Genomic DNA, 26138 nt, shown 5'->3' with positions numbered 1-26138 from the left:
GAGGGGATTTTGGGGGGTCCCAGGGCAATTTGGGGATATTCGGGGCGATATTTGGGGCGCTCGGGGGGGGGGGGGGTGGGGGGGGGGGGGGGGGGGGGGGGGGGGGGGGGGGGGTGCCAGGGGAGGTTTGGGGGTCCTAGAGCGGATTTGGGAGGGGTCCCAGGGGAATTGTGGAGAATGGGGGATTTTGAGGGATTTTGGGGAATCCCAGGGAGATTTGGGGGCTCCCTGTGGGCGTGGCCGGAGTTTTGTGGGCGTGGCCTCGGGGCCCGTGAGCACCACGTGCAAAGGGGGCGTGGTCAAAGAGAGGAGAGGGACATTATGGAGTGGGCGTGGTCTGTGTGGGGGCGTGGCCGTATACAGGTGTGGGGTGTGGCCGGGAGCAGACCACGCCCACAAAATGGGGTGTGGGTGTCGGGGGCGTGGTCGGGAAGTGGGCGTGGTCAATGAGAAGGGGGTGGTGAGCGAGGTGCGTAAAAGTGGGCGTGGTCATTGAAAGAGGCGTGTCTTATAGGTTATTTTAGGGACGGGCACGGTCCATAAAGGGGCGTGGCATGGGCGGGGCTTCATGCAAGTGGGCGTGGCATTCCCTACAGGGGCGTGTGCAAAAGGGGGGGTGGGTGTGTCCCGCTGTGGTATTTTGGCGAGGGGGGCGTGTCCCGCAGGGGGTGTGTGAGTGAGGGGGCGTGTCCCGCCGCGGGGGCGTGGCCTGCGGGAGGGGGCGTGTCCGAGGAGGGGGCTCGGCGCGGTGGGTGCGGAGGGCGCGGCAGCGGCGGCCATGGACGGGCGGCCCGGGCCGAGGTACGGGGGGGGCGCGGCGCTTTTGGGGAGGGGTCCCGGGGCTCAGAGACACGGGGGGTCCCGGAGGGGTCACCGGGCTCGGGGGGTCCCGGGAACGCGACCCCCGGGGGGGGGGTCGGTCCCGGGACGGGGGTCCCGCGGTTGGGACCCCGGCGGGGCGGGGCTCGGTCTGGGGGGGGGTCCCGGGGCTGGAATTGCTGGGGGGGGTCCCGGAGCGGCCAACGGGGGGGTGGGGTCCGGTCTGGGACCCTCGGGGGGGGCGGGGTCCGGTTGATTTTGGGGGTCCCAGGACCCCCGGAAAGGGCGGGATTGGTCCTGGGGGGCCCGGGAATGCGACCCTCGGGGGGGGGGGGCGGGGTCCGGTTAATTTGGGGGGGTCCCGGGCAGGAATTGGGGGGAGGGGGAGGCGGGATCCGCCCCCCTTTGGGTGTCCCAGCACCGGGATCGGGAATTGGGGGGGGGTCCCGGGGTCGATTTGGGGGGTCCCGGGGGGGTCAGGACCCTCCCCTCAATCAGGGGCTGCTCCTGGGGGGGAGGGGCACAGGAGGAATTTGGGGACTTTTTGGGAAATTTTTGGGAGGGTCCCCGATCGGGGCGGGACCCCCGAATTGGGGGGGGGGGTCGATCCCACGTGGCACCCGGGGGGGGCTCAGGGACCCCCCAAAAGGGTCGGGGGGGGTCCCGGGGTGGCCCCGAGGGTGGGACGGGGGGCAGGGGTGGCCTCGAGTGGGACACGTGGGGGACACGTGGGGGACACGGGCACGAGCTTTGTACTGGGCCCAGTTAGTGACTGGTACTGGGCCCAGTTAGTGCCTTATACTGGTGCCAGTTTGCACCCTGTACTGGTCCCAGTTAGTGACTGGTACCGGGCCCAGTTAGTGCCTTATACTGGTGCCAGTTTGCACCCTGTACTGGTCCCAGTTAGCGACTGGTACCGGGCCCAGTTAGTGCCTTATACTGGTGCCAGTTTGCGCCTTTTACTGGTGCCAGTTAGCGACTGGTACTGGTCCCAGTTAGCGACTGGTACCGGTGCCAGTTTGTGCCTTATACTGGTGTCAGTTGGTGACTGGTACTGGTTCCAGTTTGTGCTTCGTACTGGTCCCAGGTAGTGCCTTATACTGGTGCCAGTTTGCGCCCTGTACTGGTCCCAGTTTGTGCTTCGTACTGGTCCCAGTTAGTGTCTTATACTGGCGCCAGTTTGTAGCCAGTACTGGTGCCAGTTAGCGACTGGTACTGGTCCCAGTTAGCGACTGGTACCGGTGCCAGTTTGCACCTGGTACTGGTCCCAGTTAGCGACAGGTACTGGTCCCAGTTAGCGACTGGTGCTGGGCCCAGTTAGTGTCTTATACTGGTGCCAGTTAGCGACTGGTGCTGGGCCCAGTTTGTGCCTTATACTGGTGTCAGTTGGTGATCAGTACTGGTCCCAGTTTGTGCTTCGTACTGGTCCCAGTTTGCATTGTGTGCTGATCCCAGTTAGCGACTGGTACTGGTCCCAGTTAGTGCCTTGTACTGGTGCCAGTTGGTGACCAGTACTGGTCCCAGTTAGTCACCGGTACTGGTCCCAGTTAGTGCTTCGTGCTGGTCCCAGTTAGTGCCTTATACTGGTGCCAGTTGGTGCCTGGTACTGGTACCAGTTTGTACCGTGTACTGGTCCCAGTTAGTCTCTTATACTGGTCCCAGTTAGTGCCTGATACTGGTCCCAGTTTGCATTGTGTACTGGTTCCAGTTAGTGCCTTACACTGGTGCCAGCTGGTGACCAGTACTGATCCCAGTTGGTGACCGGTACTGGTCCCAGTTTGCATTGTGTGCTGGTCCCAGTTGGTGACCGGTACTGGTCCCAATTTGTGCCTTTTACTGGTCCCAGTTAGCGCCTGGTACTGGTCCCAGTTTGCACCCTGCACTGGTCCCAGTTAGTCACCAGTACTGGTCCCAGTTAGTGCCTAGTACTGGTCCCAGTTAGTGCCTGGTACTGGTCCCAGTTAGTGCCTAGTACTGGTCCCAGTCCCATTCCGGTACTGGTCCCATTTCTCACCCTTTACTGGTCCCAGTTAGGACCCTGTACTGGTCCCAGTTAGCGCCTTTTACTGGTCCCAGTTTGCGCCCTGCACTGGTCCCAGTTAGGACCCGGTACTGGTCCCAGTTAGTCACCAGTACTGGTCCCAATTTGTGCCTTTTACTGGTCCCAGTTAGGACCCTGTACTGGTCCCAGTTTGCACCCTGCACTGGTCCCAGTTAGTCACCAGTACTGGTCCCAGTTTGCACCCTGCACTGGTCCCAGTTTGCACCCTGCACTGGTTCCAGTTAGGACCCTGCACTGGTCCCAGTTAGTGCCTGGTACTGGTCCCAGTTAGTGCCTAGTACTGGTCCCAGTCCCATTCCGGTACTGGTCCCATTTCTCACCCTTTACTGGTCCCAGTTAGGATCCTGTACTGGTCCCAGTTAGCGCCTTTTACTGGTCCCAGTTTGCGCCCTGCACTGGTCCCAGTTAGGACCCGGTACTGGTCCCAGTTAGTCACCAGTACTGGTCCCAATTTGTGCCTTTTACTGGTCCCAGTTAGGACCCTGTACTGGTCCCAGTTTGCACCCTGCACTGGTCCCAGTTAGTCACCAGTACTGGTCCCAGTTTGCACCCTGCACTGGTCCCAGTTTGCACCCTGCACTGGTTCCAGTTAGGACCCGGTACTGGTCCCAGTCCCATTCCGGTACTGGTCCCATTTCTCACCCTTTACTGGTCCCAGTTAGGACCCTGTACTGGTCCCAGTTAGCGCCTTTTACTGGTCCCAGTTTGCGCCCTGCACTGGTCCCAGTTAGGACCCGGTACTGGCCCCAGTTAGTCACCAGTACTGGTCCCAATTTGTGCCTTTTACTGGTCCCAGTTAGGACCCTGTACTGGTCCCAGTTTGCACCCTGCACTGGTCCCAGTTAGTCACCAGTACTGGTCCCAGTTTGCACCCTGCACTGGTCCCAGTTTGCACCCTGCACTGGTTCCAGTTAGGACCCGGTACTGGTCCCAGTCCCATTCCGGTACTGGTCCCATTTCTCACCCTGCTCTGATCCCAGTCTCATTCCGCTGCTGATCCCAGTCCCGATCCGCCCCTTCCCGAGCATCCCCGCCCACCTCATTTGCATAAATCGCCATGCATTTGCATGGCCACGCCCCCCTCGGGGCCCCCGAGCTCCCCCGGCCGCGGCCCCCCGGGCTCGGAGCCAGGAACAGGAACGGGAACGGGAACAGGGAACGGGAACAGCCCGTCCTGGGATCGGCACGTGCGCGGCCCCACGGCACGGAGAAAACACGGGAAAGTGAGAAACCCTGGGAAAACGGGGAGAAACAGCGAAAAAATGGGGGAAAAACCCGAAAAAATGGGGAAAAAACGTGAAAAAATGGGAAAAAACCGAAAAAAAACCCCAAAAATGTGGGGATTTGGGGTGGGGGGAACGGGAACCGCCCGTCCTGGGATCGGCACGTGCGCGGCCCCACGGCACGGAAAAAACACGGGAAAGTGAGAAACCCTGGGAAAACGGGGAGAAACAGCGAAAAAATGGGGGAAAAACGCGAAAAAATGGGGAAAACCACGAAAAAATGGGGAAAAAACGAAAAAAACCCCCAAAAATGTGGGGATTTGGGGTGGGGGGAACGGGAACAGCCCGTCCTGGGATCGGCACGTGCGCGGCCCCACGGCACGGAAAAAACACGGGAAAGTGGGAAACCCTGGGAAAACGGGGAGAAACAGCGAAAAAATGGGGAAAAACCGAAAAAATGGGAAAAAACGTGAAAAAATGGGAAAAAAACACGAAAAAATGGGGAAAAAATGGGGGGAAAATGGGGGGAAAATGGGGAAAAACCGTGAAAAAAATGGGGATTTGGGATGGGGGCAATGGGAACAGCCCGTCCTGGGAGTGACATGGAAGAAACATGGAAATTCATGGGAAAATGGGAAATCCTGGAAAAATGGGGGAAAAATGGGGAAAAAATGGGGGAAAATGGGGGTATGGGATGGTGGAAAGACAAGGGAAAGGAAACAGACAGGAATTCATGGAATAATGGGAAATCCTGGAAAAATTGAGGGAAACGGTGAAAAAATGGGGAAAAACCACGAAAAAATTGGGGACATGGGGGGAAATGGGAAAAATGGGGGGGGAAATTGGGATTTGGGAAGGGGGGAACACAAGAGAATGGGAACAGATGGGAATTCATGGGGAAATGAGAAATCCTGGAAAAATGGGGGAAACCATGAAAAAATGGGGGGAAATGGGGAAAAACCCGTGGAAAAAATGGGAAAAACAACAACAACAAAAAAAAGGGGAAATCCTAGAAAAATGGGGGGGAAATGGGAAAAAATGGTGGAAAAATTGGGGGGAATGGGGAAAAATGGGGGGAATTAGGGAAATGTGGAAAATGGGAAAAAAATTGGGGAGAAATGAGAAAAAAATGGGGGGGAATTGCGATATGGGATGGTGGGAATACATGAACTGGAAAGGGAACCGATGGGAATTCATGGGAAAATGGGAAATCCTGGAAAAATGGGGATAAAATTGGAAAAAAATGGAGGAAAAATGAGGGGGAAATGGGGAAAAATTGGGAAAAAAATGGGGAAAATGGGAAAAGTGGGGGGAAATACAGGGGAAAATGTGGAAAATGGGAAAAAATGGGGGGGGGATTGGGATATGGGGTGGTAGGAGCACGTGGGAATATGGGGTTTTGGTTATACGGGGGAGTTTTGGGGGTTCAGTTTTGGGACTTTTTAGGGTTCAGTTTGGGGTTTTTGGGGTCTGAATTTTGGGGTGCCCCAGGGGCGCCCGGGAGCGCTCCCGGGACGGGGTGGGGATCACTGGGGGATTTGCTCAGAAAGGGGCGTTTTGGGGGTTTCATTCAGGATTTTGGGGGTTTTAGGGTTCAGTTTGGGGTTTTTGGGGTTTTGGGCTATAGTTTTGGGGTTGATTTTGGGGTGCCCCTGATGGGGGCGGCGCCCCGGACGGGGTGGGGATCACTGGGGGGCGATTTGCTCATAAAGGGGCAGTTTTGGGGTTTCAATTTGGGAATTTTTGGGATTTTTGGGGTTTTTGGGGTCTGAATTTTGGGGTGCCCCCCAGGCCGACCCCCGAGAGCCACCGGGAGCGCTCCCGGGACGGGGTGGGGATCACTGGGGGTGATTTGCTCATAAAGGGGCAGTTTTGGGGTTTCAATTCAGGAATTTGTGGGGTTTTAGGTTCATTTGGGGTTTTGGGGGGTTTTTGGGCTATATAGGGGGATTTTGGGGTCTGAATTTTGGGGTGCCCCCGAGGGCCGCCGGGAGCGCTCCTGGGGACGGGGTGGGGATCACTGGGGGGATTTGCTCATAAAGGGGCAGTTTTGGGGTTTCAATTTGGGGATTTTTGGGACTTTTGGGGTTTTTGGGGTCTGAATTTTGGGGTGCCCCCAGGCCGACCCCCGAGGGCCCCGGGCCCTCGGGGGACGGGGTGGGGATCACTGGGGGATGATTTGGGGTTCTCCATTGGGGTTTTCGGTATACAGGGGGGTTTTTAGGGTTCAGTTTGGGGTTTTGGGGGTCTGAATTTTGGGGGGTGCCCGAGAACGTGGGGCGCCCGGGACAGGGGTGGGGATCACTGGGGGATGATTTGCTCATAAGGGGCAGTTTTGGGGTTTCCATTGGAATTTTTGGGATTTTGGGGTTTTGGGGTCTGAATTTTGGGTGCCCCCCCAGGCCACCCCCGAGGGCCGCGGAGCGCTCCCGGGACGGGGTGGGGATCACTGGGGGGCGATTTGCTTAGAAAGGGGCAGTTTTGGGGTTTCAATTCGGGAATTTTGGGGGTTTTTAGGGTTCAGTTTGGGGTTTTTGGGGTTTTTGGGCTATATAGGGGGTTTTTGGGGTCTGAATTTTGGGGTGCCCCCAGGCCGACCCCCGAGGGCCGCCGGGAGCGCTCCCGGGACGCCGCCCGGTGCCGGCGCAGCCGCGAGGCCGAGGTGTTCGGGCAGCTGGCGCTGGCGCTGCCCTTCGCCCGCGGCGTGAGCGCGCACCTGGACAAAGCGTCCATCATGCGGCTGACCATCAGCTACCTGCGCGTGCAGCGCCTGCTGGCCGCGGGTCAGGCACCCCCCGGAACCCCGAAACCAGCGGGAACCCCGAAACCCCCGAAACAGCCCGAAACCCCTGGAAACAGCCCCGAAACCCCCCGGGAACAGCCCAAATCCTCATCGGGAACCCCGAAACCAGCGGGAACCCCGAAACCCCCTGGGAAACAGCCCCGAAACCCCCCGGGAACAGCCCAAATCCTCATCGGGAACCCCGAAACCCCCCCGGGAAACAGCCCAAATCCTCATCGGGAACCCCGAAACCAGCGGGAACCCCGAATCCAGCGGGAACCCCGAAACCCCCCCGGGAAACAGCCCCGAAACCCCCCGGGAAACAGCCCAAATCCTCATCGGGAACCCCAAATCCAGCGGGAACCCCGAAACCCCGCTGGGAGCAGCCCCAAATCCTCTGCAGGAACCCCAAATCCGCAAACCCCCCGGGAAACAGCCCCGAAACCCCCCGGGAACAGCCCAAATCCTCATCGGGAACCCCAAATCCAGCGGGAACCCCGAAACCCCCCGGGAAACAGCCCCAAATCCTCACCGGGAACCCCGAATCCTCATCGGGAACCCCAAATCCAGCGGGAACCCCGAAACCCCCCCGGGAAACAGGCCAAATCCTCATCGGGAACCCCAAATCCAGCGGGAACCCCGAAACCCCCCGGGAGCACCCCAAAACCTCAGTGGGAGCCCCAAATCCTCATCGGGACCCCCAAATCCTCATCGAGAACCCCAAACACACCAAGAACCCCAAATCCATCGGGATCCCCCAAATCCACCCTCAACCCCCCAAGACCCCCGACCCTTTTGGGGACCCCCCGACCCCCCCCTCATTTCGGGGACCCCCTGATCCCCCCAGACCCCTTTAAACCCCCCAGACCCCTCCCCAAACCCCTCCCCAAATGCCTGAATGCGCCCAACCAAGGGGTGGGGTTGGGTTTAACCCTTAACCCCCCAAGACCCCCGACCCTTTTGGGCAAGACCCCCCGACCCCTCATTTCGGGGACCCCCTGATCCCCCCAGACCCCTCCCCAAAACCCTCCCCAAATGCCTGAATGCGCCCAACCAAGGGGTGGGGTCGTGTTTAACCTCAACCGCCCCAAGACCCCTCGACCCTTTGGGGTCCCCCCACCTCCCCATCATTTCGGGGACCCCCTGATCCCCCCAGACCCTCCCCGAAACCCCCAAACCCCTCCCCCAAATGCCTAACAAACCAAGGGGTGGGGGGGTTTAACCCTTACCCCCAAACCCCCGACCCTTTTTGGGGCCCCCGACCCCCATCATTTCGGGGACCCCCAAAACCCCCCAAACCCCTCCCCAAATGCCTGAATGCGCCCAACCAAGGGGTGGGGTCGGGTTCATCCTCAACCCCCCAAGACCCCCGACCCTTTTGGGGTCCCCCCGACCCCCCCCTCATTTCGGGGACCCCCTGATCCCCCCAGACCCCTCCCCAAAACCCCCCAGACCCCTCCCCAAACCCCTCCCCAAATGCCTGAATGCGCCCAACCAAGGGGTGGGGTTGGGTTTAACCCTTAACCCCCAAGACCCCCACATCTTTGGGGACCCCCCACCCCCCAACCCTCCCCAAACCCCTCCCCAAATCCTGAATGGTCCCACCAGGTGGGGGCGTGTTTAACCTCAACCCCCAAGACCCCCACCCTTTTGGGGTCCCCCGACCCCCTCATTGGGACCCCCTAAACCCCCCAGACCCCTCCCCCAAAACCCTCCCCCAAATGCCTGAATGCGCCCAACCAAGGGGTGGGGTTGGGTTTAACCCTTAACCCCCCAAGACCCCCGACCCTTTTGGGGTCCCCCGACCCCCCCCTCATTTCGGGGAACCCCTGATCCCCAAACCCCCCCCAAACCCCTCCCCAAATGCCTGAATGCGCCCAACCAAGGGGTGGGGTTGTGTTTAACCTCAACCGCCCCAAGACCCCCGACCCTTTTGGGGACCCCCTGACCCCCCCATCTTTTCGGGGACCCCCTGACGCCCCCCCCGGGCCCCCCCCAGGCGCGTGGGCGGCGGCGGCCGAGGCTGTGGACGGCTGCTACCTGCAGGCGCTGAGCGGCTTCGTGATGGTGCTGAGCGAGGGCGGGGACATGATTTACCTGTCCGAGAACGTCAGCCGCCTGCTGGGGCTCAGCCAGGTACGGGGGGAGCCCCAAAATACCCCGGGGGGGGGGGGGCCAAAAACCCGTCCGGGGGGGGAACCCGAAATGTGGAGGGGGAGACTCAAAAAAATCCCTTTGGAGCGGCCCCAAAAAGTCTCAAGGAGAGGCCAAAAATCTGCTGGGGGGGGGACCCCAAAATTTGCTCTGGGGGGGCCAAAAAATCTGTCGGGGGGGGTGAGAAAGCTCTCAAGGAGAGGCCCCAAAAATCTGTCGGGGGGGGCCCCAAAATTTGTCTGGGGGGGCCCCGAAATGTGATGGGGGAGACTCAAAAAAATCCCTTTGGAGCGGCCCCAAAATCTCTCAAAAAGGGGACAAAATCGGCCGGGGGGTGTCGAAAATTTGCTCGATGGAGCCCCAAAAATTTGTCACAGGGGGAGCCCCAAAATTTGTCGGAGGGAGCCCCAAAATCTGCCGGGGGAGACTCAAAAAAATCCCTTTGGAGCGGCCCCAAAATCTCTCAAAAAGGGACAAAAATCTTCTGGGGGGGGGGTTCCCCAAATTCTGCCTGAGGGGGGGAGGGGGTCCCCAAAAATCTGTCGGGGGGGAGGCCCCAAAAATCTGCTGGGGGAGGGGCCCCAAAAATTTTTCAGGGGGGACCCCAAAATCTGTTGGGGGGTCCAAAAATTCTTCCTCGGGGTGCCCAAAACTTTTTAGGGAGCCCCAAAAATCTTCTGGGGGGTCCCCAAATTCTGCCTGGGGGGGTCCTCAATGGGGGTGGGGGTCCCCAAATGGGGAGGGGGGGTCCCCAAAATGCGTTGTGCCCCCCCCAGCTGGAGCTGATCGGGCACAGCGTGTTCGACTTCGTGCACCCCTGCGACCACGAGGAGCTGCACGACGTGCTGGGCCCGCGGCAGGGTGAGACCCCTCCCCAAATTACCCGCAATTACCCCAGACCCCTCCCCGAATATCCCTGAGACCCCTCCCCAAATATCCCTGAGATCCCTCCCCAAATATCCCCGAGACCCCTCCCCAAATATCCCTGAGACCCCTCCCCAAATTACCCGCAATTACCGCAGACCCCTCCCCAAGTATCCCTGAGACCCCTCCCCAAATATCCCTGAGACCCCTCCCCAAATGACCCGGAATTACCCAAGACCCCTCCCCGAATATCCCTGAGACCCCTCCCCAAATATCCCTGAGACCCCTCCCCAAATTCACCCCAAATTCCCCCCAAATATCCCTGAGACCCCTCCCCAAATTCCCTAAATATCCCCGAGACCCCTCCCCAAATATCCCTGAGGCCCCTCCCCAAATTCCCCCCAAATATCCCTGAGACCCCTCCCCAAATATCCCTGAGACCCCTCCCCAAATTCACCCCAAATAACCCTGAGACCCCTCCCCGAATATCCCTGAGACCCCTCCCCAAAATCCCTGAGACCCCTCCCCAAATTACCCAAAACTACCCCAGACCCCTCCCCAAATAACCCTGAGACCCCTCCCCAAATTCACCCCAAATTCCCCCCAAATATCCCTGAGACCCCTCCCCAAATATTCCTGAGACCCCTCCCCAAATTCCCTAAATAATCCCTGAGACCCCTCCCCAAATATCCCTGAGACCCCTCCCCAAATTCACCCCAAATATCCCTGAGACCCCTCCCCAAATATCCCTGAGACCCCTCCCCAAATTACCCCAAATATCCCTGAGACCCCTCCCCAAATATCCCTGAGACCCCTCCCCAAATTCACCCCAAAACTACCCCAGACCCCTCCCCAAATATCCCTGAGACCCCTCCCCAAATATCCCTGAGACCCCTCCCCCAAATTACCCCCAAATACCCGAGACCCCTCCCCAAATATCCCTGAGACCCCTCCCCAAATTACCCAAAACTACCCCAGACCTCTCCCCAAATAACCCTGAGACCCCTCCCCAAATATCCCTGAGACCCCTCCCCAAATTCACCCCAAATATCCCTGAGACCCCTCCCCAAATATCCCTGAGACCCCTCCCCAAATTCCCGGGACCCCCCCCCCAGATTGGGGTGGGCGTGGCTTTCCCTGCCCATGAGGAGCCCCCAAACCCCCCCGGGACCCCCAAACCCCCCCGGGACCCCCCAAATCCCGGCGCCCCCGGGCCCCCCTGACCCCCTGACCCCCGGGCCCCCTCCCCAATTTCAGGGGGTCCCCGGCGGCGGGGGGAGCGCTCGGGCCGCAGTTTCTCGCTGCGCATGAAGAGCACGCTGAGCGGCCGCGGGCGCTGCCTCAACCTCAAAGCGGCGTCCTGGAAGGTGGGGAGGGGACACTGGGGACATCGGGGACATTTGGGGACACTGGGGACATTTGGGGGCATTTGGGGACATCGGGGACATTTGGGGGCATTTGGGATATTGGGGACATTGGGGACATTGGGGGGATTGGGGACACTGGGGACATTGGGGACATTTGGGGCATTTGGGGACATCGGGGACATTTGGGGGCATTTGGGATATTGGGGACATTTGGGGGCACTGGGGACACTGGGGACATTGGGGGGATTGGGGACATTGGGGACATTGGGGCATTGGGGACACTGGGGGGATTGGGGACATTTGGGGGCACTGGGGACATTGGGGACATTGGGGGGATTGGGGACATTGGGGGCATGGGGGACATTGGGGACACTGGGGACATCTGGGGGCATTGGGGGGATTGGGGGACATTCCTCGGGGATTTTTGGGGTGTTTTGGGGTAAATCTTGAGGGTTTTTTTGGGGATTTTGGGGGACATTTAGTGTAAATCCCAAGGTGTTTTTTGGTGCGTTTGGGGGATTTTTGGGCTAACCCCCCAAACTCCAGGGTATTTCCCCGGGGTTTTGGCTAACCCCCAAACTCCAGGGATGTTTTTCGGGGGTATATGGGCTAACCCGGATTTTAGGGTATTTCGGGGTTTTTGGCCAAACCCCAAACTCCGGGTATTTCCCCGGGGTTTTTTGGGGCTAACCCCCCAAACTCCAGGGTATTTCCCCGGGGTATTTTTGGCCAAACCCCAAACTCCAGGATATTTTTTCCAGGGTATTTTTTGGGGCTAACCCCCAAACTCCAGGGTATTTCCCGGGGTATTTTGGCCGAACCCCAAACTCCAGGATGTTTTGTGGTAAATCTCAGGGGTTTTTGGTGCATTGTTTTTGGCTAACCCCCAAACTCCAGGGTATTTCCCTGGGGTTTTTTTGGCCAAACCCCAAACTCCAGGGTATTTCCCCGGGGTATTTTTGGGGCTAACCCCCAAACTCCAGGGTATTTCCCGGGGGTTTTTGGGGCTAACCCCCAAACTCCAGGGTATTTCCCCGGGGTTTTTTGGGGCTAACCCCCAAACTCCAGGGTATTTCCCGGGGTTTTTGGCCGAACCCCAAACTCCGGGATGTTTTTGGGGTAAATCTCGAGGGGTTTTTTTGGTGCATTTTGGGTTTTTGGCCAAACCCCAAACTCCAGGGTATTTCCCGGGGGTTTTTGGCCAACCCCCCAAACTCCAGGGTATTTCCCCGGGGTTTTTGGGCTAACCCCCAAACTCCAGGGTATTTCCCGAGGTTTTTTTGGCCAAACCCCAAACTCCAGGGTATTTCCCCGGGGTTTTTTGGCCGAACCCCAAACTCCAGGGTATTTCCCCGGGGTTTTGGCCCGAACCCCAAACGTCAGGGTATTTCCCAGGGCTGCTCGTGGGGCTAACGCCCAAGCTGCGGGGATTCCCCGGGGTGCCTGGTGGGTTTTGGCCATACCCCAAACTCAGGGTATTTCCCCGGGGTTTTGGCCGAACCCCAAAACTCTGGGATGTTTTGGGGGAAAATCTCGAAGGGGGTTTTGGTGCGGGGATTTTTGGGTTTTGGGCCAAACCCCAAACTCAGCGGTATTTCCCCGAAAATTCCCAAAAACTCCAAAAATGCCCCAAAATTCCCCAGGGTTCTGGATCCCACAAACCCCCAAACTCCAGGGTATTCCCCGGGTTTCCCTAAAATCCCCAAAATTCCAGCGCATCCCCAGGTTGTGAACCCTCACACCTCAAAAATCCCCAAAATCCCGCAAATCCCCCAGAATGGGGCAGCCCCAGACCCCGGGACACCCCGGGATTGCCGGGTTTTGGGTTTGTATCGCACCTGGTAAAACCGCACCCAAAAATCCCAAAATCCCCCAGAACTCAGCAGCCCCAGACCCTAAAACCCCAAAATCCCCCAAAACCCGGCAGCCCACATCGTGAACCCTCACACCTCCATAAACCCCAAAAATCCAACAAATCCCGGCGAAAGGTGGGGAGCCCCAGACGGGAAAATCCCCAAAACCCCCAAAAACGGCAGCCCCAGATCCCTAAAACCCCAAAATCCCTCAGAATTTGGGTTAGTCGCACCACTGTAAACCCGCACACCTCAAAAATCCCAAAAATCTCCAAAAATCCCCCAAAACTCAGCAGTCCCGGATCCCACAAATCCCCCAAAACTCGGCAGTCCCGGATCCCTAAAATCCCCCAAAATTCCGCAGCCCCACATTGTGAACCCTCACACCTCAAAAATCCCCAAAATCCCCCAAATCCCCCAAAACTCAGCAGCCCCGGACCCCCGGGACACCCCCAGGATTGCCGGGTTTTGGGTTTGTTGCACCCGGTAAAAACGGCACCCCAAAAAATCCCAAAAATCCCCCAAAACTCGGCAGCCCCACATTGTGAACCCTCACACCTCAAAAATCCCCAAAATCCCACAAATCCCCCAAAACTCAGCAGTCCTGGATCCCACAAATCCCCCAAAACTCGGCAGCCCCAGATCCCTAAAATCCCCAAAATCCCCAAAACCCGGCAGCCCCACATTGTGAACCCTCACACCTCAAAAATCCCCAAAAACCCACAAATCCCCCAAAACACGGCAGCCCCAGACCCCTGGGACACCCCCAGGATCGCCGGGTTTTGGGTTTGTTGCACCCGGTAAAAACGGCACCCCAAAAAATCCCAAAAAAATCTCCCCAAAACTCAGCAGTCCCGGATCCCACAAATCCCCCAGAACTCGGCAGCCCCAGATCCCTAAAATCCCAAAAATCCCTCAAAACCCGGCAGCCCCACATTGTGAACCCTCACACCTCAAAAATCCCCAAAATCCCACAAATCCCCCAAAACTCGGCAACCTGAGACCCCCGGGACCCCCGGGTTCTGAGCCCATTGCACCCCACAAAGACAGCACCCCAAAAAACCCCAAAAAACCCCAAAACCTGGCAGCCCCACATTGTGAACCCTCACACCCCAAAAATCCCCAAAATCCCATAAATTTCCCCAAACCCAGCGCTCCCTGATCGTTTTGGGGTGCAGCATCGGGGAGGTGGCCGGGTCCCTGACGGGATTTTGGGGTGCGGGATCAGACAGATGTTGAGGCGTCCCCCCGATAATTTTGGGGTATCCCCCGGTGTTTTTGGGGTGCTCCCCGATGTTTTTGGGGTGCTCTCCGATAATTTTGGGGTGCTCCCCGATATTTTTGGGGTGCCCCCGATGTTTTTGGGGTGCTCCCCGATGGTTTTGGGGTGCTCCCCGATGGTTTTGGGGTGCTCCCCGGTGTTTTTGGGTTGCTCCCCGATAATTTTGGGGTATTCCCCGATGGTTTTGGGGTGCTCCCCGGTGTTTTTGGGGTGCTCCCCGATATTTTTGGGGTGCAGGATCGGGGAGGTGGCCGGGTCCCTGGTGGGATTTTGGGGTGTAGGGTCAGACAGATGTTGAGGCGTCCCCCCGATAATTTTGGGGTATCCCCCGATGTTTTTGGGGTGCTCCCCGATGGTTTTGGGGTGCTCCCCGGTGTTTTTGGGGTGCAGCATGGGGGAAGTGGCCAGGTCCCTTATGCCATTCTGGGGTGTAGGGTCAGAGCCATGCTGGTATATCCCCCATAATTTTGGGGTATCCCACCCTAATTTTGGGGTGCCCCCCGGTGTTTTTGGGGTGCAGGATCGGGGAGGTGGCCGGGTACCACCCCGAGGAGCTCCTGGGCTGTTCCCTCTACGAGTTCGTGCACGCGCTCGACTCCAACACGCTGAGCCGCAGCGTGCACACGCGTGAGTGCCCCCCAAAAACCCCAAACCCCCCCGGGAACCCCAAAACCTGCCCGGGAATCCCAAAACCTGACCGGGAAACCCAAAACCTGACCGGGAATCCCAAAATATCCATGGGAAAGCCAAAATCTGACCGGGAAACCCAAAACCTGCCCAGGAAACCCAAAATCTCCATGGGAAACCCAAAATCTCCATGGGAAACCCGAAATCTGACCGAGAAACCCAAAATCTCCATGGGAAACCCAAAATCTCAATGGGAATCCCAAAATCTCAATGGGAAACCGAAAATCTCCATGGGAAACCCAAAACCTGCCCAGGAAACCCAAAATCTCCATGGGAAAGCCAAAATCTCAATGGGAAACCGAAAATCTCCATGGGAAACCCAAAATCTCCATGGGAAACCCAAAATCTCCATGGGAAACCCAAAATCTCAATGGGAATCCCAAAATCTCAATGGGAAACCGAAAATCTCCATGGGAAACCCAAAATCTGCCCCGGAAACCCAAAATCTCCATGGGAAAGCCAAAATCTCAATGGGAAACCGAAAATCTCCATGGGAAACCCAAAATCTCCATGGGAAACCCAAAATCTCCATGGGAAACCCAAAATCTCAATGGGAATCCCAAAATCTCAATGGGAAACCGAAAATCTCCATGGGAAACCCAAAATCTGCCCCGGAAACCCAAAATCTCCATGGGAAAGCCAAAATCTGCCCGGGAAACCCAAAATCTCCATGGGAAAGCCAAAATCTCCATGGGAAACCCAAAATCTGCCCCGGAAACCCAAAATCTCCATGGGAAAGCCAAAACCCTCCTGGGAACCCCAAATTCCTCATGGGCAACCCCAAATTCCTGACAGGGAAACCCAAAATCCGAACGGAAACCCCAAATCTCCACGGGGAACCCCAAAATCCACCCAGGAACTCCGAAATCCCCTCGGGAAGCCCAAATTCCTCCTGGGAAACCCAAAAATCTCCATGGGAAACCCCAAATCCCCCCTGGTGTCCCCAATGTCCCCTCAATGTCCCCAATGTCCCCAACATCCCCAACCCCCTCAATGTCCCCAATGTCCTCAATGTCCCCAGTGTCCCCAATGTCCCCAGTGTCCCTGATGTCCCCGATGTCCCCAATGTCCCCAGTGTCCCCAGTGTCCCCAATGTCCCCAGTGTTCCCAACATCCCCAATGTCCCCAACATCCCCAATGTCCCCAATGTCCCCCAGTGTCCCCAATGTCCCCAACATCCCCAATGTCCCCGATGTCCCCAATGTCCCCAATCATCCCCAATGCCCCCCAGTGTGCCCAATGTCCCCGACATCCCCAATGTCCCCAATGTCCCCAATGTCCCCAACATCCCCAATGTCCCCAATGTCCCCAGTGTCCCTGATGTCCCCAATGTCCCCAGCATCCCCAGTGTCCCCCAGTGTCCCCAATGTCCCAAACATCCCCAATGTCCCCAATGCCCCCCAGTGTGCCCAATGTCCCCAACATCCCCAATGTCCCCAGTGTCCCCAATGTCCCCAATCCCCTCAATGTCCCCGCTGTCCCCGATGTCCCCGATGTCCACAACATCTCAATGTCCCCAATGCCCCCAGTGTCCCCAATGTCCCCAATGTCCCCAATGTCCCGGTCCCCAACATCCCCGATGTCCCCGATGTCCCCAACATCTCCAATGTCCCCAATGCCCCCAGTGTCCCCGATGTCCCCAATGTCCCCAATGTCCCCAATCCCCCTCCATGTCCCCGATGTCCCCGATGTCCCCGATGTCCCCAACATCCCCGCTGTCCCCGATGTCCCCAGTGCTCAGCAAGGGCCAGGCTGTCACCAGCCAGTACCGGTTCCTGGCCAAGCGCGGGGGGTTCCTGTGGGCTCAGACCCAGGCCACCGTCATGGGCGGGGGGCGAGCGGCGCCCGAGGGCATCGTGTGCCTGCACTTCGTGCTCAGGTGGGGACATTGGGGACACTGGGGACACTGGGGACACTGGGGGCATTGGGGGACTGGGACATTGGGGGTAGTGGGGGGCATTTTGGGGGACACTGGGGACACTGGGGACATTTGGGGGGTCACTGGGGGATATTTGGGGGGTCTGGGGACATTTTGGGGACACAGGGACCTGGGGGAGTTTGGGGGCACTGGATTGACATTGGGGACACGTTTGGGGGCATTTGTTTGGGGCGGTTGGGGAGATATTGGGGAGTTTTGGGATATTGGGGAAACTGGGGATATCGGGGACACTGGGGACATTGGGGACATTGGGGGCATTGGGGACATTGGGGCCATTGAGGGGATTGGGGACACTGGGGACACTGGGGGGATTTGGGACATTGGGGGGATTGGGGACATTGGGGACATTGGGGGGCATTTGGGATATTGGGGACACTGGGGCTTTTCGGGGGACACTGCAGACACTGGGGACACTGGGGACACTGGGACATTTGGGGAATTGGGGATGGAATTGGGGGCCACAGAGAATATTGGGGAGGGGTCGCAGGAGGACCCCCAAAATCCCACCCAGGGAAACCTTCGGGACTTGGGGGTGGGACCCCCAAAAATCCCATTCGGGGACCCCCGAAAAACTCCCCCTGGGACCCCCAAAATCCCCCCCTGGGACCCCCCCCTAACCCCTTTTTTTTTGGGGGGTGACGTCTTCAGGGACGCCCCTGCCCGCCCCCGGGGGGGGAGGGCGGGGTCTGGTTCTGTCCCTGGAGCAAACGCAGCGCCGCGATTTGGGGAGGGGGCGGCGCCCCCCGCCCCCCGCCCCCGCCCCCCCGGACGCCGTGCTGGACCTGAGCCTGGGTGCGAGCTGGGGGAGGGGCGGGGGGATTTTGGGGGGTCGTGGGGGGGATTTTGGGGGGTCTGGAGGGGGGTCCTGAGGGTCCTGGGGGGGATTTTGGGGGGTCCTGGGGGGATTTGGGGGGTCTGGGGGAGATTTTTGGGGAGTTCTGGGGGGTCTTGGGGGGGGGTCCCGAGGGTCCTGGGGGGCATTTTGGGGGTCCCGAGGGTCCTGAGGGGGATTTTTGGGGGGTCCTGGGGGGATTTTGGGGGTCCCGAGGGTCCTGGGGGGATGTTTGGGGGGTTCTGGATTGATTTTGGGGTTGGTTTTGGGTTCTGAATTTGGGGGTTTTTGGGGTGGGGTATTTAGGATAATTTGGGGGTATTTTCCGGGGGTCTCACCGTGTTTTCCCCCCAGACCTGGGGGTCCCGGGGGTCCCGGGGGTCCTGGGGTGAATTTGGGATTTTTGAGGCGGTTCTGGGTTGATTTTGGGGTTGGTTTTAGGTTCTGATTTTGGGGATTTTTTGGGGTGGGGTATTTAGGATAATTTGGGGGTATTTTCCGGGGGTCTCACCGTGTTTTCCCCCCCAGACCTGGGGGTCCCGGGGGTCCGGGGGTCCTGGGGTGGATTTGGGATTTTGAGGCGGTTCTGGGTTGATTTTGGGGTTGGTTTTGGGTTCTGAATTTGGGGTTGTTTTGGGGTGGGGTATTGTATTTGGGATAATTTTGGGGTATTTCCGGGGGTCTCACCCTGTTTTCCCCCCCAGACCTGGGGGTCCCGGGGGGTCCTGGGGTGAATTTGGGATTTTTGAGGCAGTTCTGGATTGATTTTGGGGTTGGTTTTGGGTTCTGAATTTGGGGGTTTTGGGGCGGTTCCGGGATGATTTTGGGGATTTTTTGGGGTGGGGTATTTAGGATAATTTGGGGGTATTTTCCGGGGGTCTCAGCCTGTTTTCCCCCCCAGACCTGGGGGTCCCGGGGGTCCCGGGGTGGATTTGGGATTTTTGAGGCGGTTCTGGATTGAATTTGGGGTTGGTTTTGGGTTCTGAATTTGGGGGTTTTGGGGCGGTTCCGGGATGATTTTGGGGATTTTTTGGGGTGGGGTATTTAGGATAATTTGGGGGTATTTCCCGGGGGTCTCACCCTGTTTTCCCCCCCAGACCTGGGGGTCCCGGGGGTCCTGGGGTGGATTTGGGATTTTTGAGGCGGTTCTGGATTGATTTTGGGGTTGGTTTTGGGTTCTGAATTTGGGGATTTTTTGGGGTGGGGTATTTAGGATAATTTTGGGGTATTTTCGGGGGTCTCACCGTGTTTTCCCACCCCAGACCTGGGGGTCCCGGGGGTCCCGGGGGTCCTGGCCTTCGTGCGCCCCTCGCACGTGCCCGAGGCCGCCCTGCAGAGGGACCCCCGGCGCTTCTGCTCCCCCGAGCTCGTCCGGCTCCTCGGGCCCATCTTCGACCCCCCCCCGGCGACCCCCGCCCGCCGCCCCCGCAGCCCCTCCCCGGTGAGTGGCGCCAAAATCTGGGGGCTTTGGGGGTCTTTGGAGGGATTTTGGGTTTTTTTTGGGGGGGGTTTTGGAGGGATTTGGGGGTTTTTTTGGGGGGGCCTTTTTGGGGTTTTGGGGGTTTTTTGGGAGGGGCTTTTTGGGGTTTTTGGAGGGATTTTGGGGGTTTTTTGGGGGGGTTTTTTGGGGTTTTGGGGGTTTTTTGGGGAGTTTTTTTTGGGGGGGTTTGGAGGATTTTGGGGGTTTTTGGGGAGTTTTTTTTGGGGGGGTTTGGAGGGATTTTGGGGGTTTTGGGGGGGGGGTTTTGGGGGTTTGGAGGATTTTGGGGTTTTGGGGGGTTTGGGGGTTTTGGGGGTTTTTTGGGGGTTTTTGGGGGATTTTGGAGGGATTATGGGGTTTTTGGGGGGGGCTTTTTGGGGTTTTGGGTTTTGGGGGTTTTGGGGGTTTTGAAGGTTTTTGGGACTTTTTGGGAGGGGGTTTTTTGGGGTTTTGGAGGGATTTTGGGGTTTTTTTGGGGGTTTTGGAGGGATTTTGGGGTTTTTTGGGGGGGCTTTTGGGGTTTTGGGGTTTTGGGGGGGGTTTTTGGGGGTTTTTGGGGGTTTTGGGGGGATTTTGGGGTTTTTGGGGAGGTTTTTTGGGGGGGTTTTTGGGGGTTTTGGGGGATTTTTGGTTTTTTTTTGGGGGTTTTTTTGGGGGTTTGGAGGGATTTTGGGACTTTTTTTGGGAGGGGCTTTTTGGGGTTTTTGGAGGGATTTTGGTTTTTTGGGGGCTTTTTGGGGTTTTGGGGGTTTTTGGGGAGGTTTTTGGGGTGGGGTTTTGGAGGGATTTTGGGGGGTTTCTGGGGTTTTTTGGGGGGGGTTGGGGGGTTTTGGGGGGTTTGGGATTTTTGGGGGTTTTGGGGGGTTTGGGGGGCTTTGGAGGGATTTTGGGGTTTTTTGGGGGGGTTTTTGGGGGGTTTGGAGGGATTTTGGGTTTTTTTGGGGGGGTTTTTGGGGGTTTTGGAGGGATTTTGGGGTTTTTTGGGGGGGATTTTGGAGGGATTATGGGGTTTTTTTGGGGGGCTTTTGGGGTTTTGGGGTTTTGGGGTTTTTTGGGGGTTTGGAGGGATTTTGGGACTTTTTTTGGGGGGGGCTTTTTGGGGGTTTTGGAGGGATTTGGGGTTTTTTTGGGGGCTTTTGGGGTTTTTGGGGGTTTTGGGGGGTTTGTGGGGGGTTTTGGGTGGGGGATTTTGGGGGTTTCTGGGTTTTTTTTGGGGAGGGTTGGGGGGTTTGGAGGGATTTTGGGTTTTTTTGGGGGGGTTTTTTGGGATTTTGGGGGTTTCTGGGTTTTTTTGGGGGGGTTTGAGGGATTTTGGGGTTTTTTTTGGAGGGGCTTTTTGGAGTTTTGGAGGGATTTAGGGGTTTTTTGGGGGGGGTGTTTTTTTGGGGTTTTGGAGGGATTTTGGGGTTTTTTTGGGGGGGGCTTTTTGGGGTTTTGGGATTGTTTGGGGGAGTCTTTGGGGTCTGGGCGGTTTTGGGGTTTTTTGGGGGGCTTTTGGGGTTTTGGGATTGTTTGGGGGAGTTTTTGGGCTCTGGGGTCTTTTTTGGGAGGTCCCGGTGGGGTCTTTGGGGTTTGAGGGGTTTTCGGGTTTTTTTTGGGGGAGGTTTATGGGGTTTTGGAGTTGTTTGGGGGTCTTTGGGGTCTTTTGGGTTTTTTTTTGGGGGGGGTTCTTGAGGGGTTCTGGGGGCGTTCTGTAGGGTATGGGATTGTTTGGGGGGGGGCTTTGGGGTCTGGGGGGTTTTTGGGATTTTTTGGGGGCGTTCTGTAGGGTTTGGGATTGTTTGGGGGGGCTTTGGGGTCTGGGTTTTTTTGGGGGGGTGCTGGGGGGGGCTCTGGGTGTTTTTGGGGTCTGGGGGGGCTCTGGGGGTCCGCGGCTGTGCCCCCCAAGCCCCCACACCGCTGCTGCAGGTACAGAAGATTTTTGGGGGGAGCCGCGGCCATGGGACCACCCTGCAGGTGAGGGGGGGTGGGGGCGCTCCTGGGACCCCAAATCCCAAATCGCTCCCCGGAAATGGGAGGAGACCCCAAATCCCACCCTCGTGAACAGAAGGGATCCCCAAATCCAACCCCAAATCCCGAACCCCGAACCACAAATCCCAAACCCCAGATCCCAAACCCCAAACCACAAATCCCAGATCCCAAATCCCAAACCCCAGATCCCAAATCCCAAAACCCAAAACCCAAACCCCAAACCCCAAATCCCGACCCCACATCCCAAACCCCAATTCCCAAACTCCAAATCCCGAACCCCAAATCCCAAACCCCGAACCACAAATCCCAGATCCCAAATCCCAAACCCCAGATCCCAAATCTGAAACCCTAAATCCCAAACCCCAAACCCCAAACCCCAAACCCCAAATCCCAGATCCCAAAGGTGACCCCAAACCCCAAATCCAGACCCCAAATCCCCAATCCCAGACCCCAAATCCTGACCCCAAATCCCCAATCCCAGACCCCAAATCCTGACCCCAGACCCCAAAGGTGACCCCAAATCCCAAAGGTGACCCCAGACCCCAAATCCTGACCCCAAATCGCCAATCCCAAATCCCAAAGGTGACCCCAAACCCCCAATCCCAGACCCCAAATCCTGACCCCAAATCCTTACCCCAAACCCCCAATCCAGACCCCAAACCCCAAATCCCCAATCCCAGACCCCAGACCCCAAATCGTGACCCCAGACCCCAAATTGTGGCCCCAAATCCTGACCCCAGACCCCAAAGCTGACCCCAGACCCCAAAGCTGACCCCAGACCCCAAATCCTGACCCCAAATCCTGACCCCAGACCCCAAACCTGACCCCAGACCCCAAATCCTGACCCCAGACCCCAAAGCTGACCCCAGACCCCAAATCCTGACCCCAAATCCTTACCCCAAACCCCCAATCCAGACCCCAAACCCCAAATCCCCAATCCCAGACCCCAGACCCCAAATCCTGACCCCAAATCCTGACCCCAGACCCCAAAGCTGACCCCAGACCCCAAAGCTGACCCCAGACCCCAAATCCTGACCCCAGACCCCAAAGCTGACCCCAGACCCCCGCCCCGTTCCCACGGCAGCCCCCCGCTCTGGACCTGGCCATGCTCGCCCCCTACATCCCCATGGACGGCGATTTCCAGCTGGGCGGGCCCGAGACGCACAGGGGGCGGGGCCTGCGCCGCACCGGCCCCGCCCACAAGGCCGAGGCCCCGCCCCCGAGGCCCCGCGCCCGCAGCTTCCCCGGACGAGGCCCCGCCCCCTCCCGGCTGGGCCACGCCCTCCCGAGATGGGGCAGCGACCCCGCCCTCGGCCACGCCCCGCGGCCACGCCCTGCTAGGAAGAGGTGGGTGGGGCTTGGGTGAATTAACGAGGGGCGTGGCTTGATTGGGCGTGGTCCGGGGAAGGGCTTGGCCTGTGAGGGCGTGTCTCAAAAGGGGCGTGGCTTGGGAGAAAATGCTTCGAGGGGTGTGGCATGGGGGTGTGGCTGTGGGCGTGGCTTTTAAGATGGGCGTGGCTCTGAAGCGGTGGAGCCTGTTTGTGGCAATGTGGGGGCGTGGTTTAGAAGGACGTGGCTGGGGGGTGGGAGGGGCACGGAAAGTGTGATTGTGGGCGTGGCTATGGGGTCTGGGCGTGGCTTATCAGGGTGTGGTCAGGCGGTGGCATGGAAGGCGTGACCGTGGGCGTGGCTATGAGGTTGTGGGCGTGGTTGTGGGGTTATAGGCGTGGCCATGGGGGTGTGGGCGTGGCTACATGGCTGTGGGCGTGGCCTGGGAGGGTGTGTCCATGGGCAGGGCCTGTGTGGGTGTGTCGGTGGGTGGGGCCCGTGGGTGTATCAGCGGGCGGGGCCTGTGTGGGTGTGGTGGTGGGCGTGACCGGTGTGTATATGGGCGTGGCCCGTGTGCCGGTGGGCGTGGCCCGCGTGCCGGTGGGCGTGGCCTGACGCGTTCCCCAGGCCGCGGGAGCCGAGCCCTGAGGATCCGCCCGGGGCCCCCCTGAAACGGGCGGAGCTGGACCCCCAACTGCTGGTACCGAATGGGGGGGACACTGGGGACATTGGGGGGATTGGGGATATTGAGGGCATTGGGGACACTGGGGACACTGGGGACACTGGGGACACTGGGGGCATTGGGGACATCGGGGGGATTGGGGCCATTGGGGCCATTGGGGGGATTGGGGACATTGGGGACATTGGGGGACATTGGGGGGATTTGGGGCATTGGGGACATTGGGGACATCGGGGACATTGGGGGGGACATTGGGGACATGGGGGGGATTGGGGATATTGGGGGCATTGGGGACACTGGGGACTTTGGGGACATTGGGGGATTGGGGACATTGGGGACATTGGGGGACATTGGGGGGGATTGGGGACATTGGGGACATTGGGGGCATTGGGGCATTGGGGACATTGGGGACATTGGGGACATTGGGGACACTGGGGACATTGGGGACATTGGGGGGGATTTGGGGCATTGGGGACATTGGGAACATGGGGGACATTGGGGGCATTGGGGACATTGGGGGACATTGGGGGATTGGGGACATTGGGGGGGCATTGGGGACATTGGGGAAATTGGGGACACTGGGGACAGTGGGGGATTGGGGTGGGGCACTGGGGACATTGGGGACATCGGGGACATTGGGGGACATTGGGGACATTGGGGGGACACTGGGGGGATTGGGGACATTTGGGGGATTGGGGACACTGGGGACATTGGGGACATTGGGGGGATTTGGGGCATTGGGGACACTGGGGGGACACTGGGAAGGGACATGGGGACACGGTGACATTGGGGGCATTGGGGACATTGGGGGGACACGGGAGGGGAGGTGACACGGGGAGGTGACACGGGGAGGTGACACGGGCACACACTGCGGGTTGGGGGGTGGCAGCGTGTCCTGTCCCCGTTTGTCACCTCCCCGCGCCGTGTCCCCTCGCCCAGGGGCTGCTGCTGAGTGGGGACCCCCCAGGACCGAGCCTGGGCCAGGAGCAGCCCCTGGGTGAGGGGGACCCCAAAATTGGGGGGGACACCCCAAAAATGGAGAGGGGACACCAAAAAATGGGGGGACACCCCAAAATGGGGGGGGGACACCCCAAAAATGGAGAGGGGACACCAAAAAATGGGGGACACCTCCAAAAATGGGGGGACACCTCCAAAAATGGGGGAGGGGACACCAAAAATGGGGAGGGGACACCAAAAATGGGGAAGACTCCTAAAAATGGGTGGGGAGCACAAAAATGGGGAGGACACCCCAAAAAAGGGGACACCTCCAAAAATGGGGGGGAGGGGCACTAAAAATGGGGAGATCCTAAAATGGGAGGGGGACACTAAAATGGGAGGGACCCTAAAATAGGGGGGCACTAAAATGGGGACGGGGCACTAAAATGGGAGGGGGCACTAAAAATGGGGGGAAAGACCCCAAAAATGGGGCGACATCCTAAAAATGGGGGGGGGGTCACTAAAAATGGGAAGGATGGCAAAAATTGGGGGGGACGCTAAAAATAGGGGGGGGGACCCCAAAAATGGGAGGGGACCCAAAAAATTGGGGCGGGGGGGGGGGGACACCAAAAATGGGGAGGGACATCAAAAAATGGGGGGGGAGCAATCGTAAAATGGGGGGAAAAGACCCCAAAAATGGGGAGGGACACCAAAAATGGGGGGGGGAATCCAAAATGCGGGGGACCCTAAAAATGGGGGGAGACCAAAAATGGGGGGGAGACCAAAAATGGGGGGAGAAACCTCCAAAAAAATGGGGGGGAAAGACCCCAAAAATGGGGGGAGGGAGACCCCAAAATTGGGGGAGAGAACACAAAAAACGCGGGGGGCGACACCCTAAAAATGGGGGGGGGGACACCCCAAAAAAATGGGGTGGGGAGGAAACCAAAAATGGGGAGGAACAACCCAAAATGGGGGGGGGGGGCACCAAAAATGGGAGAACCCCAAAATTGGGTGGGGGGGGCCAAAATAGGAAGCCCCCCAATAACGGGGGGGGGGGAACAGAAGGGGGGGAGCCCCAAATTTAAGGGACCCCCCCCAAAATGGGTTTTGTGGGGGGGGGGACACCCCAATAATCGCTGTGTCCCCCCAGTGCTGCTGGCTGATGGTCTGACCCTGCCCGGGACCCCCCAAAACCCCCAAGGGGGGGGTCCCTGAAAGGGGGGACCCCCCCAAAAAAACCAGCGAGGACCCCTCCCCCCCCTCACCACCCCCTCCTCGCTTTGGGACCCCGAAATTGGGGTGACCCCTCCCCAAAATTCGCAGTTTTGGGGGGGGCTGCACCAAAAGCCATCGCCTGACACCCCCCACCCCAAAACCCCCTCCCAAAATCCCCCCATTTATCCCCCCACCCCCCCAAATCCTCCCCTCAGGGACCCCCCCAATTTATGACCTCCCCAAATTCCCAATTTTGGGGACACCCCCACCCCAATTTGGTGCTTTAGGGGGGGGTCCCAATCCCCCCAAATTTGGTGCTGGGGGGGGGTCTCAACACCCCCAATTTGGGGGTCTCACCCCCCATTTGGTGCTTTAGGGGGTCCCGACCCCCCAAATTTGGTGCTGGGCTGAAATCGCCCCTTTTTTTTTTGGGGGGGGGGGGGCGATTTGTGTCCTCTCCCCACCCCCTCCCCTAATCCGGGACCACCCCCTCCCCAAATCCCCCCCCCAAAATCCCCCCAAATTCCCCCAAAACCCCCCAAAAACCTCTCAGGACCCCCCGGGACCCCCAAAATCCCCCCAAATTCCCCCAAGACCCTCCCGGGACCCCCAAAAATCCCCAAATTCCCCCCAAATCCCCCCCAGGACCCCCAAAATCCCCCCC

At 58.7% G+C, this 26138-nt stretch overlaps 1 protein-coding gene across 1 annotated transcript; it reads left to right on the top strand.

The window, feature by feature from the left end:
• The first annotated feature begins 751 nt into the window (after window positions 1-751).
• On the top strand, window positions 752-25474 carry HIF3A (hypoxia inducible factor 3 subunit alpha). Its single transcript, XM_030970215.1, has 15 exons — window positions 752-801; window positions 6697-6887; window positions 8886-9022; window positions 9817-9901; window positions 11162-11336; window positions 14485-14524; window positions 14847-15033; window positions 16828-16972; window positions 17700-17824; window positions 19127-19305; window positions 21253-21300; window positions 22400-22662; window positions 23272-23344; window positions 24263-24314; window positions 25410-25474. Exons 1-15 carry the CDS (start codon window positions 779-781, stop codon window positions 25472-25474), a joined length of 1788 nt encoding a protein of 595 aa, XP_030826075.1. The 5' UTR covers window positions 752-778.
• Window positions 25475-26138: the final 664 nt, after the last annotated feature.

Source organism: Camarhynchus parvulus, unplaced genomic scaffold, assembly GCF_901933205.1.
Source record: "Camarhynchus parvulus unplaced genomic scaffold, STF_HiC, whole genome shotgun sequence".
Lineage (NCBI taxonomy): Eukaryota > Metazoa > Chordata > Aves > Passeriformes > Thraupidae > Camarhynchus > Camarhynchus parvulus.
This window is presented reverse-complemented; position numbering and strand designations above follow the sequence as displayed.

Coding starts and splice junctions, on each gene's coding strand:
- HIF3A (XM_030970215.1), top strand. CDS start 779: ATGGACGGGCGGCCCGGGCCGAG. Junction 11,337..14,484: donor GGGACATTTGGGGGCATTTG/GGGACATCGGGG, acceptor GCCCCCGATGTT/TTTGGGGTGCTCCCCGATGG. Junction 23,345..24,262: donor AGCTGGACCCCCAACTGCTG/GTACCGAATGGG, acceptor CCCCTCGCCCAG/GGGCTGCTGCTGAGTGGGGA.